This window comes from Aotus nancymaae, unplaced genomic scaffold, assembly GCF_030222135.1.
Source record: "Aotus nancymaae isolate 86718 unplaced genomic scaffold, 86718_ANA_hifiasm-v0.15.2.pri h1tg000067l, whole genome shotgun sequence".
NCBI classification, from domain to species: domain Eukaryota; kingdom Metazoa; phylum Chordata; class Mammalia; order Primates; family Aotidae; genus Aotus; species Aotus nancymaae.
The window spans coordinates 21,090,388-21,106,536 of NW_026988482.1; the positions used below are offsets into that span (position 1 = coordinate 21,090,388).

The window sequence follows — 16,149 nt, forward strand, 5'->3', positions numbered from 1 at the left end:
ATAATGTTGGAGGAATACGGCCCGATTTTCCTAACTTTATTTTGTTTAATCCTCAGAACAGCACTATGAGGTAGATACTAGGCTCCTCTTTATAAAAGACTAGGATTTGGAGCTCAGAGATTGAGCTTCACTCAGCCAGCACTTACTTAGTGCCTACTATGTATCAAACGTTACCGACGTTACATGCACACAGAATAGTAAGTGCGGTTGCCTGTGTATGTGTGTGCATTTAGGAAATAGTGCTAGAAGGAAACCTACTAAAACGGTAGTATAATAAGGGGGGCTATATTTGAGGAGCAGAATTGCAGGTGCTTTCATTTTCTTTTTTGTGCGTGTGTGTGTGTGTGTGTGTGTGTGTGTGTGTGTTTAAGCTATTGCTAGTTTTCTACAGCTAGAAATTCCCTTTGTAATAAGGGGAAAAACAAGTATTACTTCAAAATGGAACTGGAGGATCTTGTGAAATGTTCCACATTATGATTTTACTGTGGACCAAATACTATTTCTGATGCAGTTTTATTTTACTAAAGCAGTAGACAAATATTTCTCAATTCAGTTAAGCCTCCTTTCTACACACTGAGAGAGCTGGTGGGTTTACAACTGGAGAGTTCACATCCACCTGGACTCCTAAGGCCTATATTTGTCTATATTTTCTGCATGAGGGTGTAAGCCCAGGTGGCATGACCTCCTCTACCCCAGACAAAAGTTTTCGAGACCATCATGACAGCAGCTCCTTTGTATAAAGACCACATGTGAACACAGGTCCCACTGAAGGGGACGGGTGGCTTGGTAAGGGTGCAGCTCTAGTGTCCACTAAAGGAGAGAGGTCAGCCCAGTGGTGTCACTGTGTGATAAGATGGGACACCTGTTAGCTTAGGGTGCCTGACTGATAATTCATTCTCCCTTTTACTGTCTTGGCACCCTGAGCTCTGCAGTAACCCCCTCCACCCCCTGCCATCCTCCCTGGGTCCCGTTGGCATCCCTGTGTCTGTGTGGCACCCTGAGCTGAGCACCCTGTAAGAACAGACATTCCTCATGCATCAGTGTCTCTCATGGCTCAAGAGCTTGCTTTGTATGGAGCCCACCGTCACCACTTCTGGCTGAATTGATTTGTGCAAGCAATAGTGAGGAAATGGGTGGAATAAATTAGGGTGCATCCCTGCCATAGACTTCAGTGCAGGCACCAAAAACTGAGTACAATTGAAGTCCATCTTTGTTATTATCATAAATATGCACAGAACAAAAAACAAACTAAAAGAAAATACACCCAGAAGTGCACAGTAGGCACATTTTTTCTTTGGGTAGTGGAAGTGTAGATAATTTCAGTGTTTGGGGTTTTTTCTTTTTTCTTTCTTTTTTTTTAAGCTTTCTTAGAAATAAGTTTTGTTATTAGGAAATTGATTTTTTTATTGTACTTTAAGTTCAGGGGTACATGTGCAGATCTTGCAGGATTGTTGCATAGGTACACACATGCTATGGTGGTTTGCTGTCTCCAACCCCCCGTCACTTACACAGCTATTTCTCCCAGTGTTATCCCTACCCAACCTCCCCGCCTCCCTCGCTGTCCCTCCCCTAGCCTCCCGCCCCCCAACATACCCCAGTGTGTGATATTCCCTTCCCTGTATCCATGTGTTCTCATTGTTCAACATCCACATATGAGTGAGAACATGCGATGTTTGGTTTTCTGTTCTTGTGTCAGTTTGCTGAGAATGATGGTTAAGGAAATTGATTTTTAAAGAAATATACATCTGAGGGCAAAGGAAATAAAGGCATGATAAATGAGGGGTCCTTGGTTAGAGATGACGCATCCAGAACATTTTGGATAAATAAGCTACTTTGAGTTAAGGGCCCTCTTGGCCTCCTACATCTACGTAGAATCTCACCCCACCCTTCCTAGCAGACCCTTTCCTCCCAACCCCCTATCAGCTACAAATACTGTCAGCTTACACAGCAGGCCAATTTTTTTGCTGACAAGTCCAAGGTAGCAGTCAGAACCCTGACCCGTAAAACTAGAAGGCTTAGATGAAGAACAAAAAGAAGGGAAACCAACCTGCTTCCTTTTGCCTGTTATTAATCTCTGCAATAAAGCCATTAGAATCTACCAACATATCACTCAACTTAAAGGGAAGGGAGATTCTGAAAAATAGAACGAAAGGAAGGGCAAATGGAAATGAGGAGTCCCTCTCCTTTATGGCTATTTTAAGAAGCACAACGTGTTATTCATATGGCCTGTGCTTAGCCCACTGCCTGAATTGTTTGATTTTAGTGAATATAAAAATTCTTCCTCAGGGCTTTCTTAGTTCCACTGCCAGTAGTAGTTTCCCATTTCTATTTCTCATTAGGTCTCAATTCTTCCGTCATGAGTTCTATGTTCCCTAGGATTTCAAGAGCCCAAACCCTGTGGTGGGAGTGGAGGGGAGGGAGGCAGATGCTGGGACTCAGAGTGGAGTCACTGTGGGAATCACTGTTTCCAAGTTCTTTGGCAGTGGACGGGTGGGGGAGGTGATGGAAGAACAAATTCCTCATGCATCAGTGTCTCCCATGGCTCAAGAGCTCGATTTGAATGGAGCCCACGGTCACCGCTGCTGGGTTTAATTGGTTTGTGCAGGCAATAGTGGGGAAATGGGTGACTTTGTTGACAATGTTAATGGTCACAAATCTGAACTCTTGCTTGAGCCCACGCCCTTCTCTGGTAAGCTTAGTCCCGGTCTCTGGAATATTTGGTTTTGCTCATTTGTCTCCTTTGTACCAGGGAAGAAGTTCATGGAAAAGACTGAAGCCCCAGAAGTGGTTTAGTCTAGGCTACCAGTGCACTCCCTCTCTACCCCAAGTGGCTGTGATGTCATGCTGTGCCAAGTGTCAGAACCCGCCTGGGAGAGCCAGGCTGCTGGCCCTGTGTGCCTGGCAGGTCATCCCTGCTGGTTCTGGGTTGGCCTCCTGTGGTCTGAGTCAGAACCCAGCAGAGACTTCATGCTCCCCTGTGGAAGGAGACGTGGAGCTGACCCTCTCCAGCCTGTCCACGGAGAGGAAGGGGAGCCATTTAGCCAGGTGCACGGCCACACGCCTGTGGAACAACTGCCGCAGATGCTTCCGGAACCTCTCACCAACGAAGGCGTAGATCACGGGGTTGACACAGCAGTGCGTGTAGGCGATCATCTCCGTCACTTGAATAGCCAGGTCCAACTGTCTGCTCTGCTCACACTCATATGTGAACAGGAAGTCTTGGAAAACAGAAATAAGCGTAGTCAAATTGTAGGGGGTCCAAAAGAGAAAGAAGATGATCATGATGACAAAAATCAGACGGACAGCTTTGGATTTCTTCTCATTTGGTCGTCTGAGCAGAATCTTTATGATCCCTGTGTAGCAGACGATCATGACCAACAAAGGCAACACCAGCCCCAAGAGGTTCAGTTTCAGAGCCTGAAACAGTTTCCACTCTCGTAGGCTTTCGTGAGGAAAATGAAGGCTACAGGTGTGATGAGTGATCTCCCACTGGGTCTTGGCAAAGTACAAGCCTGGCAGGGAAGCCAAGATGGCCAGGACCCAAATGATGATGCTGGTGATGACACCGAAAGTGACAGTCCGTGCCCGCAAGGCAAACACGGCGTGGACGATGGCTAGGTACCTGTCGATCGTCAGCAGAATGATGAAAAAGATCTCGCTGTACAAGCCTGTGTAATAAAACCCAGAGAGGACCTTACACATGGCATCTCCGAAAACCCAGTCAGTCTTCAACTGGTAGCTGATCCAGAAGGGCAGCGTGAACAGGAAGAGCAGGTCAGAAATGGCCAGGTTCAAGAGGTAGATGCTGGTCATGTTTTTGAGCCTCTTGTATTGCACGAGGACCACGACCACCAGGATGTTGCCGACCAGGCCAATGACAAATACCAAGGAGTACAGCGGGGGCAGCAGCTTGGCCCCAAAGGCCCTCTCGTTCGCCTTCTGGCACGGAGTCGAATCTGAATAGTCGAACTCTGTGATCATGTCATAGTCCTCTGTGGTGGCTGAAGTCTCCATCCCGGCTTCTCCTACAGGTTAAAAAAAAAAAAAAAGAGTTTGTCTTTACTCTGCTATTAAAGGCAGTGAGCTCTGGATAGTCAAGACAAGGCAGTGGTGACATTTCTCTACCATTCGATAAATGTTTATTGAGTCCTTCTGTGTGCCATGCAGTGGGGACAAAAGGAAGTCCTAGAGAGACCCAGGTCCTCTCTGCCTTCTAGGAATCTATAGTCTAACAGGGAGTGGGAGCAATAAACAAATGAGTGTACAAATCATTATTAAATCATTTTAGCAAAGAGGTTTGTAAGGGATAAATTCAGTGGGTGGAAAGCCAGAGGGAGACCAGAGACCTTACCACACTGTTCATAACCAATACTTCCTAAGCACCCCCATGGGCCAGGCACTGGACTCAGTGTAAAGAGCCCTGGAGGAGTCCCATTATTGTTCTCATTTAAGAGGTGATGAAACAGAGGTTCAGAGTGCTTAGGAAACATGCTCAAGGACACACCTCTCGTGAGAACAGAGCTGGAGCTCAAGCCCAGATGCATAGCCCTGACACCATTAAGCATTCCTGCTGCTGTCACTGAGCGGTGTCCTTGCACCGTGGAGCCCACAGAAGGGCTCTGAGAAGGAAAACAGTCCTGGCTCAGAGTCAAAACTTACAGATCTTCATGGCTTTTGGTCTGAAAAGATTCTCAGCCGAGAGTGACCTAGTACCCTTGGGGCACTTGGAAGTGTGTGGGCATTTGTTGTTGTTGTCACCAAGACTGGGGGATGCTAGGCAGAGCCAAGGATGTCCTACAGCGCAGAGGCCATTCCGCCCCAAATACCAGTGGTGTTGCCGTAGCGAAATCCTCGTAGGTCAATGCCATTATTTTGGAGATGAAGACGCCGAGGGCACCAGAGTGGGCTGAGCCTGACCCACATTGCGCAGCCCTTAGGTGGCACAGGTAGACCCACGTCACTCTGCAGACCTCCTGAAAGGGTTCGGAGGAAAGCGCAGGCGGGGAGGAGGGAGGCGGGCTGGTCAGAAAAAGGGAAAACCGGGTATCAGGGTAGGAAGAGCTCCAGATGGCCTAGAGCTATGAGGTGATGTTACACAGTGACTAGCTGAACTCTGCTGAGATAAGCTCTTAGATAATTTTACCCAGGGGTGCCTCAAAGCAAACAAAAATGAAACAAAAAAGAATCACTCTGTAGGTTGCCTTTGTAGGACTTCTCCCAGTCCCTGCTTTTTTGGCACATCTTTTGAATCCTTTCCAATTGCTTATTAAAGATGCCTCCCCAAATGGAGTATGGGCTTAGGTGTAACCTACCAGCTTTGTGACCTTGGATAAATTAGTCTACCCCTCTGAGCTTCATTCCTTATCTGGAATGTGGGAAAGTAACTCTTATCTTGTGGATACTGTGGGGTAATATATGAGAAAAGTGCCCTCCCCCACCCTATGGGCAAGGGCCAAGCCCTTATTGAAGGCCTGGCAAGGGCCAGGCCAGGGCATTTTTCTCAGGAAACTTCCCTGAGAGACCTCCTTTCCTGCAGGAGCCCTTCCCTGAGGCCTGTCACCACCCGTGTGTCCCAGGCACCAATGTCCAGGATGTCCCTGGCTGGCTGCTATACCCTGTCCGCATATCCCTCCTGCCAAATCTCTTTGTAGTTAATCTAGAAAGTGGTTTTTCTTTATAATGGTGGACAATGGTGGTCCCTTCCATGTGAATGACGTTTGAAATTGTCAATCTACTGATAACAGTCTAAATTGATTTGACCCAAATACCAATCAGTAAAGTAGGTGGCACCTACTTTATAATTTCTCTCTTAAACCTGGGTCTCTGGTGTTCTTCCTCCTACTTTCCTTGAGGACTGTTTCCTGCTTACACAATTCACGTTTCTGCAATAGCCACTGTAAAGGAAATTAAGGTGCATGGAGGATACAGGGCACCCTGGCTGGAAGGGGTGATACTCTATTAGGGTGGGAAGTGAGGAACTTTAATTTGTCATCAAATCCGTCCCCTGGCCCACTCCTCCATCTCTGGAGACACCCAATCAGCCCTATTTATGGAGAGAGTGAGGCTACCAGTCACTGACAAAGCTATGTTGGCAGTTTCTGATTTCTGCGGCCACTGCCATTGCTGACGAGGGCAGACCGCTCAGTCTGGTAGTCAGCACTTTCGGGTGGGCTGGCAGGTTAACAGTGGAAGTAAGCAAACAGCTTGGAAAGCACAAAGAGCAGCTATTGTGAGGCTGACCTCATGAGTCTAGTTTCTGGGAAGGTTTGGCAAAAGCAAGTTGGGTCAACATTGTCAGGTGCCATTTTAAACCGAGTCACCTCCATAACTGCCTCCCCTCCACCTCCAACTCCATTTGTTATTTCCCCAACTTGTTAAGCACCAGGCAGCCACTCCAAGGCATGCTGTTCCCAAAGGGAGGTGATCTGGGATGGGCCTGAGAAGATAAACCAAAGGACCATGTTGTCATCTAATCTGTCAGCCCTGCTGTATTCTACTGCAGAAGTCTGCCTCAAGGCCACTGCGTGGTGGTCAGCTATAGTCCTGGATCCTGGACCCCCCACTGCCAGTGTCCTCCAGCCTGGGAGTTGGTGAAGCACTGAGCAGAGATAGAGCAGTCTGTAATGGTGAAAGACACCCAGACCTATGGTGTGCTGGCTGGCTTACACTGGTTCATAAATGCCAATTACATGCATCTTTTCCCAACTCCACATTCAGCAGATTGGTAGCTTGAAACTGACCACAGTTGGGAGCATTTATATCATGAAAATCAACAAATGTTATAAAGCAGGGATCTTTTCTTCAGGAGAGTCAGTTGTTGAACATTTACCAGCACATCACTGCCCAGGCCCCACATTCTGAACAGTCCAGAGCTGTTCCACTGCTCAGTGCAGAAACTAAAGGATCAGAGAGTGGCACATAGCCTGCTGGCAGGCTGTGCAAACTTCTGGGAGTTTCCACCTCTTCTTTGAAATCTGGGACCCACTAAGATCACCTATGAAGTAGATACGTATAAGGAGCCACCATGCCCCTCTGTCTTCAGAACAAAATCCTAACCCATGTCTTGTTATTAGGGCAGAACAGGTGCCCCTCGAGACCCATCTGGCCAGCTCCTTGCCTTTGGATGAGTGAAAACCTACCTCCTCCAATGACAGCAGTGCTGATTTTGAGGATCCTTGGTTCTAGTCTTAAGAGATAGGTTCAGTATCTTCCATCTGCCGAGAATTTTCTAACTAATATTTCCCTCTTTCTATAATTTATTTATACTCCATGCTTGGGTTTCCTTTACATGGGGGAATTTGGCAAGTAATTTCTTGCTGAATAGGTTTCCACAGAAAACACCCTCTGTCCCTTAGTACTGGCTGACTTTCTTAATCAGTAACCAACAGCCAATCTTTCAAGAAAGCTTCCTTTTTAGCAAAAGAGCCTATTTCACATCTGTGCACCCAACCTTATAAATCCACCATTCTCAGTATTGCTACAGTATTAATTGCCTTGGAGTTGCATCCATGGGCTATTTAGGACATTTGCCCCACCCTCAAAGAATTCTTCGCTTTCGAGGAGCGCCTAGCTGCATACATGTCTTTGATCAAGACTGCCCTCCACAGTAATAGATAAGACAGAAAAAACAAATGCCACTTACTCTGGTTCCCAGAGACTTTGTCCGTGAAGTCTGTTTCTGGGGCTTTCCGAGTTTTTATGAAGTCAAGTTTCAATGTCCTAAGTAGGAAGTACTCAGCTTCCTGCGTGATGATGGAGAATTGACTCCAGTTTCACAGTCTTTCAAAATGACAAGAAGGGGGACAAAGTTCTTCTTTTTATGTGGTTCAGTGCTCATGAATGGCCACAACGCCCCCAGTGGCCACTTCCAGGAGGTCAAGTTAACTGCGAGGATTTTCTCTGCTCACTCTGAGGCACTTGAGTCTTGGCCCTGTGAGCTCTGCCTTAAGGGAATTGGGGGCAGGGTGAGGGCAGATGGAGCTATGCTGGGTGAGGTGGGTGGGAGTGAGATGTTCCCAGAATGTTTGCAGCAATCGAAGTGTGGGATGTGTATGTTAGGATGGGGGCAGGGCATAGAGCTCTTGCGATCAGTGGCAGCCTTTTTTTTTTTTTCTTCTTCTTCTTCCTTAAAGACTGTGAATGGAAGGATTTAAACTGGAACCCTGAGTCCTGTTCGTCAAAACCAACTGACATGGGTACGCACAGAGGCAGCAGCTTCTCTTCGGCACTGCGTGCCCCTCCGCCTCTGGGAGCTCACTGTCCCTCTGCTGTCTGCTCCCCACGTCCCTTCCCACCAAACCTCACAGAGTGGCTTTGCCCCAGAAAATTCCAGCATGGAGAGAATATAGGTCTTTTGGTTATATTTTGACCTTCCCTTTCTGACGCCCCGTTCCTGCTTTATGTGATGGTCAAACATGGGCCAAGTTCAAATCCCAGCTCTCCACCTGTGACATGGGCAGATCACTCACCTTTCTAAGTCTCGTTTCCTGCTCTGCTAAATGAGAGTACTGAATGCTTACCTCCAAGGAGAAGCATGAGGTCACCTTGTACATGAAAAATGTCAGAGTGCCTGGCACAGTGAAAAATACCTGAGAAATGATGCATACCGTGACTCTCCTCACAACTGCCAACACCTATTCTGCCACTGCCCTTGTGTCTTCTGTAAAGTGGGGACACCCCAGCCTTCCTTACTGCATTGCTACAAAGTGCTGTTTCAGAAATCATCAGTGTGAATGTGCTTTGAAAAGGTCACTTGTCCCTCATGGTTCTGTTTCCTTATCTGTAAAATGAAGAATTTAGACAACATGGCCTAAACTTGGCATCTGATCATCACTCAGCAGAAATAAATGGGGGTCTGCATGTGCCTGGCTATTTGCAGTATGTTGCTGGTGGATTAGTTCCACCAAGAGAACAGAGGCTTGTAAGGGCTGCCTTTTCCTTGGTCCTGGCGAAGGTAAGGGACATGGTCAGTACCTCATTCTTGACCAGCCTTCCAGCTCTGCTCTAGGTTTCATACCACAGAGGGGACGTACAAGGCAAATCCACTTGTTCATTGAAGAAATATTTATTCAGAATTCACAATGTGCCAGGCGTGGTGTTAGGTGTTCAGGATGTAGTGGTGAAGAAAGAGGCGGGATTCATTCTTTGAGAACTTCCAGCTGAGCACGGATCACAAACAATGAAGCAAGTTACCACGATGAGGAACAGCTTTTGCAGTGGTCTGGGAAATACCCTGGGCTACGGAAAGGTGCACCCAGGGTGGGAAGTGGTGAGGAAGTCCTGTAGAGCGGTGGTTCTCAAAGCGAGGTCCCTGGACCAGCAGCATCAGCATTGGGATATTGCTAGCTGTGCAAATTCTATCGTCCCATGCCAGACCTACTGACACAGAAGTCCTGGGGGTAAGGCCAAGCCATCCAGGTTTTGACAAAGACTGCCATATGATTCTGATGCATGCTTAAGTTTGGGGAATATGGATCTAGATTTTCGCAAAGTCTTTGGCTCAGAGTCCCATGTGATCTTTCTCCTCCAGAAGAACTGGGCTGAACCAGCTGTGAGCTAGGAAGCCTCCTTTCTCTCTTTAGCTCAAAGCCTAAACAAGAGCTGCTCAGTTGCCTGCTCTGTCTCCCCTCCTACACCCACACCCAGTTCTCCTGTGGCCTTGCAAGGTGGGAGGCAAACCCCTGAGTGCACACACCCATCTCACTAAAGCAGATGTGTACCATGCGGGGAGCATAGAGAGACGAGAGAAACCAGGAAAGAGGGATGCCCTTATCCCATCCATTTCTCTTAAAGGCCCTTTGACTCCTGTCCTTAAACACTCTACTATTCTCTCAAGGTTGCCATATTGTCTTTGACCCACATCAGTGTTCCTCTTCCTTGGAGAGAGGAGGAGATGCAGGCAGCTTCCTTTGCCCCAGATAGGTTGCAGTGGAAGCCTAGCACTAGGCAGAACCCTGTCCTGGGACAGCCTTCCTCCCCAGCCTTGGCATCAATGCTGGGGGAAGAGATGCAGGAGACCCTGCCAGTGGTGGATGTGGATTTGTTTAACACCTGCAGGGCCCGTGGGCCCTGGCCGTAGTCAGGTTCAACCTCATATTCAACTGTGGGGCCTTGTCTTCTAGCCACACACGCTCTCCAAATCAGCGACGGTGGGGAACTGAGGGGCCGTTGTGGAAGAACTCCAACAAACAGTCTCCAGGTCATCACATCTACAGGTGGAGCAAGCTTTGAGGCTGGGAAGAGGTGGATCCCAGAATTAGAAGAAGGTAGGTGAAACCGGTGTTGCTTCTGCTGTGTTAGAGTCACATGTGCAGCTTGAAGGACAACTGACTCCTAGGCACACCCCTAGATACTCTGATGTACTTGGTCTAGGGTGCACTCGGCATTAGAATTTTAATAAGTAAAAAAAATCTGAGAACTAGAATCATTGGCCTAGAGCAGTGGTTCTCATATTTGAATATGCATCAGAATCTACAGAAAGCTTGTTAAAACACATTTCTCAGCTTGTCCTCAGAGATTAATGTCAGTCGGTCTGGAATGGGGCCATTTTTTTTTAGGCAGGGTCTTGCTCTGTCACCCAGGCTGGAGTGCATAGCATGATCATGGCTCACTGCAGCCACAACCTTTGGGCTCAAGTGATCCTTCCACTTCAGTCTCCTGAGTAGCTGGGACCACAGATACGTGCCACCACACCTGGCTAAAATATATATATGCATATATATATATATATATTTGGTAGAAATGGATTTGCCATGTTACCTAGGTTGGTCTCAAACTCCCGGGCTCTAGTGACCCTCCTGCCCCAGCCTGCTGGGATTACAGGTGTAAGCCACCATGTCTGGTGTAGAATTTGCATTTCTAATAAGTTTTGAGAACCACTGGTCTACAGGAATTCTCTGAGATGTAATTTGTTTATATTTTTGAGTGCACAAAATATAAGGTGAAGAGCTAAGTTTGCCTACCCCTGGCCCCCTACTTCCCCCATTTCTCTTCCCAAAAGGAAAAACAGTATCAGATTTTAGTGTCACTTTGAACGTAGACACCACACACACACACGCTTTTTTTTTTTTTACACAGGTAAGTGAGTAAAATACACATTGTCTTCCATTGCTTTTGTTACTGAATGTCATACCCAGGAAATTCTTCTCCACCAGCAAGCATATAGGAATAAGCATTTAGGCAGTGACTATAGCCTCTCGATGTGGTGGAAAGAGAGAAGTACCGATAAGGTGCACACCTGAAGATTCTAACCTTGAGTTTGTCTAGGGCTCTGATTCTTTATTTGATAGCCTCTCTTATGTCAGCCCCATGACTTGGCCTGCTGGTTCCTCCTCTTCCATCTCACATATTTGCCTTTCGTGTCCTGCACACGTCATCCATGGCATCGATCTTGACCCAGCCCTGTTTCTGCTTCTCCTTTCCTGATGCAACCTCAACATTTCAGAAACCTTATGCTCTAATTTAACCAAGACAGGGCAGGGCCCAGGCACCTCAACTGCATGGAGCCTGGTTGTCACTGACGCAAACCTTTTACGTTTAGCTGCTACATTAATAGGTTAATTTCTAAGAGAGAGAGGGTGGTGCCATGATCATGGAGATGTCCCTGTTGCCTGATCCTGGGGCACACTGTCTGGTTACATGATGAAAGAGGTTGCTTCTGATCCCAGGCTATTTTCAGAACACCAAAGTCAGATTGGTTAGTGTCTCACAGATGGACAAGTGGTTTTGGGAGACGTAAGGGGGTCTCGGGCAGTAGCCACCCCAGGCCCTTTGCATCACCTCATTTCCCTGCTTCTGGTCCCCTGACCCTACTCCTCTTGTCTTGTCTAATTTCTTTCCCCAGCCTGTCTTTCCATCTCCCCTCCTTGCTTCATACTTCCTCTATCCGGATAGTCATTTTTCCTCCTGCATCTCTGCCTTTTTGCGGGCCTGGCCTCTGGCCTCTCCCAGGCACTCTCTCACCTCCCATTCTACAAACTCCAACCTGACAAACCAAGGGGAAGGGGCCAAGAGTTCTTTGCCCCTTCTCTCCCTTCTCTCTGTCCTGCTTATCTATCCCACTGTACTTCATCGTGTCTTAAAGCAAAAGAGGGCGTTGGGAACATCTGTGTCAGACCCCCACCACCTCCTCCCTAAAGGAGGCCACCTCCTCCCTGATGCCTTCCCGTTCTCCATGGCAGGAAGTCATCAATGAGAGACTGATGTCGTACCTCTGAGGTTTTTAAGCCTTCTAGGGGGTTGGAGGGGATACTTGTGTTGAAATCTCATTATTGGGTACTTCTGACAGCAAATAACAAACCAACAGACACAAAATAGCTCAGAAAAGAAAAAAAAAGAAATCATTTTTTTCCTCACAAATCTAGATATTAGCTCTGGTTTGAAATTACTCTTTAACATTCTCTTGTAATATTTCTTGAGGATTTCACTATTCACATATGTTTATGTTTGTCTTTACAGCCTAACATACAACCTCAGAACTCACAATGACATTTTTTTCCCATGAATTTGAGTTGGATGAGTGATCCAAGGCGCTCTCACTCCCACATCTGGGGTTGGGGCCAGTTGTTGACTGTCAATTCATCTTTATGTGGCTGCTCATCCTCCAGTCGGCTAGATAGACTTCACTGCATGACAATCTCAGGCCAGTTATGAGAGTACAAAGTAGAAGCTGTGAAGCATTTTAAGGCATAGCCTCAGAAGTCAGGTAATGCTGCGTTTGCAAGTAAGTGACAAAGCCAAGGAGTATTCAAGGAGTCAGAAAATAGAAACTACCTTTTTTGGAGGAGCTACAAAGTCACATTGTAAACGGCTGGGTGTACTAGGCTGGGGGGAGTTTGAGGCTATCTTTTACCTTCTACCACAAGGCACACATTTCCTCTAGTTCCCTAGCCAAGTAGTTCCTTGAACTCCATCCCTCTAATGGTCTTGTCTTCCCCACACCTGGGTCGCCCACTCCCATGATCATAGCTCCTGAATCTTACGATCACTAGTACCTGTAGCTCTTCACACTCCCTGCTGCCAGCATCCAGCCTCTGACCACCACCTCCTATCTTTACTACTCACTTCCTTCAGCACCTCAACTCCAACAGTTCTTTGACCCCAGTGGGACCTCCAGTCCATCGATATTTTAATTTTCCCCTGATCTTCAGCCTCCTCATGTCCTCACTTCCCAGCATCTTAAAATCTATGAGCCGTCATTACAGTCCCTCCCTTAAGCACACCCTCAATTCTTTTGCTCTTTTCTGATCCTGTCACTCCCACTTGGCAAAATCCTGGTCCTGGTTAGATCCAGCTCCCCACTTGCATCTATGAAGTTTAATACAGCCAAAGAAGATCACACAACTGCACTGACGAGGGTCACTCTAAATGACGATAGCTGTATTCAAAGCATCCTTAATGCCCATCAGTTGCATTCCCCTCATTTTGACATTGGTTCACATCTTTTGCCTTTTCCTTAAACCTGCAACACCTCTTGTCCTCATTCTTAGCTGATGATCTTGCTTCTTATTTCACTGAGAAAATGAAAGCCATCAGAAGAAACTTTCTACAAGCCCCCACCTCCCCTGCTACCTGTCACTTTTTTTCCGGACACTTCTCTGCCTCCCACCTGTTACATGGCTGGATTCTCCATGTTCCTGTCTAAACCCATCCCTTTCACTTGCACAGCATCCCAACTTCTCTCACTCACTCAAGAACATTGCTCTAGCGATTTTCTCCCATCTTGTCAGGTTTTCCTGCTCTACTACGCCATTCCTATCTTAGTTAGTTAATTTACAGCTTCATCTGGGACCCAGCTTCCTCCCATACTTCTGTGCTGACATGCTCAGACCAGGTCTGCTCAGGAACATGGCTGCTGGTATCACACCCAGGTATGAGGACATCTAACAGAGAAAAGGGCTGCCTCTTCTTTTTGCCAATTTATAGAAATAAGGAGCCCTGATGTTCTGTGAGAAAACAACCACTTGTGGGGCAGATCCTCTGGGGAGACCAGGACACAGCCCCTCCACCTTTCCTCCCTGGGCAAGCAGAGGGTAATGGACACTGCAGGGCAACGTGGATGATGTGAGGGAAGCCCCTCTCTCAGGTCTTCCGATACAGGGAAGGGCTTAGCAGAAAGCAGACACTGGGGGGCAGGATTTGAGAGCCTATGAATGAATCAAGAGCACATTATCCCCTCCCAGCTTCCTTCCCTGCCCCCAAACACACAAGTTTCTGGTGTGGTTCCTGCTGGCAGAGAGCCCGAGAGCATGGCCATTGAACTTGCAAAGGCTGCTGCCAAGGGCTGCTAACTAGAACCTGGTAGGTCTGTAATCTAAGTGCCCACAAGAACGGGGCCTGGCAGGGAGGCAGGCAGGAATGAAGAGCTGATAATGATCATCTGTACTCCAAATCTAAGCTGCAGACAGTCACATGTATGTTCCTGTCACCTCTTGCATCCAGTCTGAATGCTCATGCTGGTATTTGTTTCCTTCTACCTCATCCGTCACACATCTATTAAGCATGTGTTCTCTCTGTCAATCATGGAGTAGTTAAGAGTCCTAAAAGTTGAATTACATAAGGCCTGGAAGTCATGTTAAGCAAGGTGAGGTATGTGAACCAGCAGCATCTGCGTCATCTGGGAGCTTGTTGGAAATGAAGGTTCTCAGTCCCCATTGATGGTTCAACCCAGGAGTCTGTGTTTTAACAAGTTTGTGCTAGAGTTTGAGAATCAGTGCTGGACTCTACTGTTCAAAGTGATGGCAAGACCTGAGAGCTTACCAGAAATTCAGACTTTCAGGTCCCACCACAGGTTTACTGGGTGGAAGTCTGCATTCTTATCAGATCCCCAGGGGATTTGTTCGCACATGGCAGTGTGGGACACGCTGTCTAGAGGATCACGGTATAGTGGGATAGAAGTCTGCAGAGGGTTCATGAGATACACAGAGGAAGTTAGCTGGAGTCAAAAAGACTTTGAAGAGATGTTTACCCTGGGGCTAGAGAGGTTTGGAGTCTGCCAGAGGACCAAGAGGGCCAGAGATGAATGAACAGTGCCACAGAACAACCTGGCACACCACCACACATTTCAGCTTATAGATGTTCTTCAGTAAACATTTTTTGGTTGGTTATGGGTTATAGGGAGCATGCTCACTAGGCTACCCCAATAGATGGCTACTTCTGAGACTCAATATCCAGTTCATGGAAATAACCAGGATCTGGAAGTCAGACACCTGACTTCAGATCTTGTTCCAGCGCTGAGTTGGTGAAGCTGTGAAGAAAAAGTCATGCCTGCCTATTGCTGGTGGGAGAAGACATTGGGTCCCCCTCCATGGAGGTCTGTTTGGCAATAGCTATCAGAATTTGAAGTGTATGCATTTTTTGTTCCAGCAATTCCACTTTTATGAATTTATCTTACAAATATTTACACATGTGGCAGAAGATACAGATTACAAGGATGTTCACTGCAATGTAAGGGACTGATTAAGTCCCCCTGGAATACTATGCAACTTTATGTGTTGACATGAAATGCTCCCCCCAGGTTGAAGTGCCAAATGAATGAGCAAGGGCTTTGCACAGTGTACACACTGCACACATTGGGTGAGCTGTGAAGGCACCTGTGTCTCTGGAAGAATAATTGGAGTTCCTGAGGAAGAGGAGGAATCTAAAAGTTTAGAAAACTTATTTGAGGGAATAATTGAGGAAAACTTCCTGAGACTTGCTAGTGATCTAGAAGCCCAAATACAAGAAGCTCAAAGAACACCTGGGAAATTCATCACAAAAAGATCATCTAGGCATGTAGTCATCAAGTTATCTAAAGTCAAGATGAAGGAAAGACTTTTAGGAACTGTGAGGCAAAAGCCTGAGCTTTTCCTTTATAGGTGATCTATAAGGAAAACCTATCAGATTAACAGCAGGTTTCTCAGTAGAAACCCTGCAAGCCAGAAGAGATTGGGGTCCTGTCTTTTGCCTCCTCAAAATAATTGTCAGCCAAGAATTTTGGATCCAGGCTAACCAAGCTTCATTAATGAAGGAGAGATAAAATCATTTTCAGATAAACAAATGCTTAGAGAATTTGCCACTACCAAGCCAGCACTACAAGAACTGCTAAAAGGAGTCCTAAATTGCGAAATAAAACCTCAAAATATACCAAAATAGAACCTACTTAAAGCAAAA

At 46.8% G+C, this 16,149-nt stretch overlaps 2 protein-coding genes across 3 annotated transcripts in view; one reads left to right on the plus strand and one right to left on the minus strand.

The window, feature by feature from the left end:
• Positions 1–335: 335 nt before the first annotated feature.
• CCR1 (C-C motif chemokine receptor 1) lies at positions 336–7,783 on the minus strand. The gene is made up of 2 exons (XM_012470782.2): positions 7,643–7,783; positions 336–4,025 (listed from the first exon to the last, which is right to left on the minus strand). The coding sequence occupies exon 2, from the start codon at positions 4,012–4,014 to the stop codon at positions 2,947–2,949; it is 1,068 nt and encodes a 355-aa protein (XP_012326205.1). The 5' UTR covers positions 4,015–4,025; positions 7,643–7,783; the 3' UTR covers positions 336–2,946.
• Positions 7,784–10,149: 2,366 nt separating this feature from the next.
• The window catches only part of CCR3 (C-C motif chemokine receptor 3), a 57,340-nt gene continuing 51,340 nt past the window's right edge, over positions 10,150–16,149 (plus strand). The window contains exon 1 of one of the 2 annotated variants that reach the window (XM_064366999.1): positions 10,150–10,265. The gene's annotated coding sequence lies outside the window, so the exon portion shown is untranslated. The remainder of the gene's footprint in view (positions 10,266–16,149) is intronic. The other variant, XM_012470793.3, reaches the window with a different exon arrangement.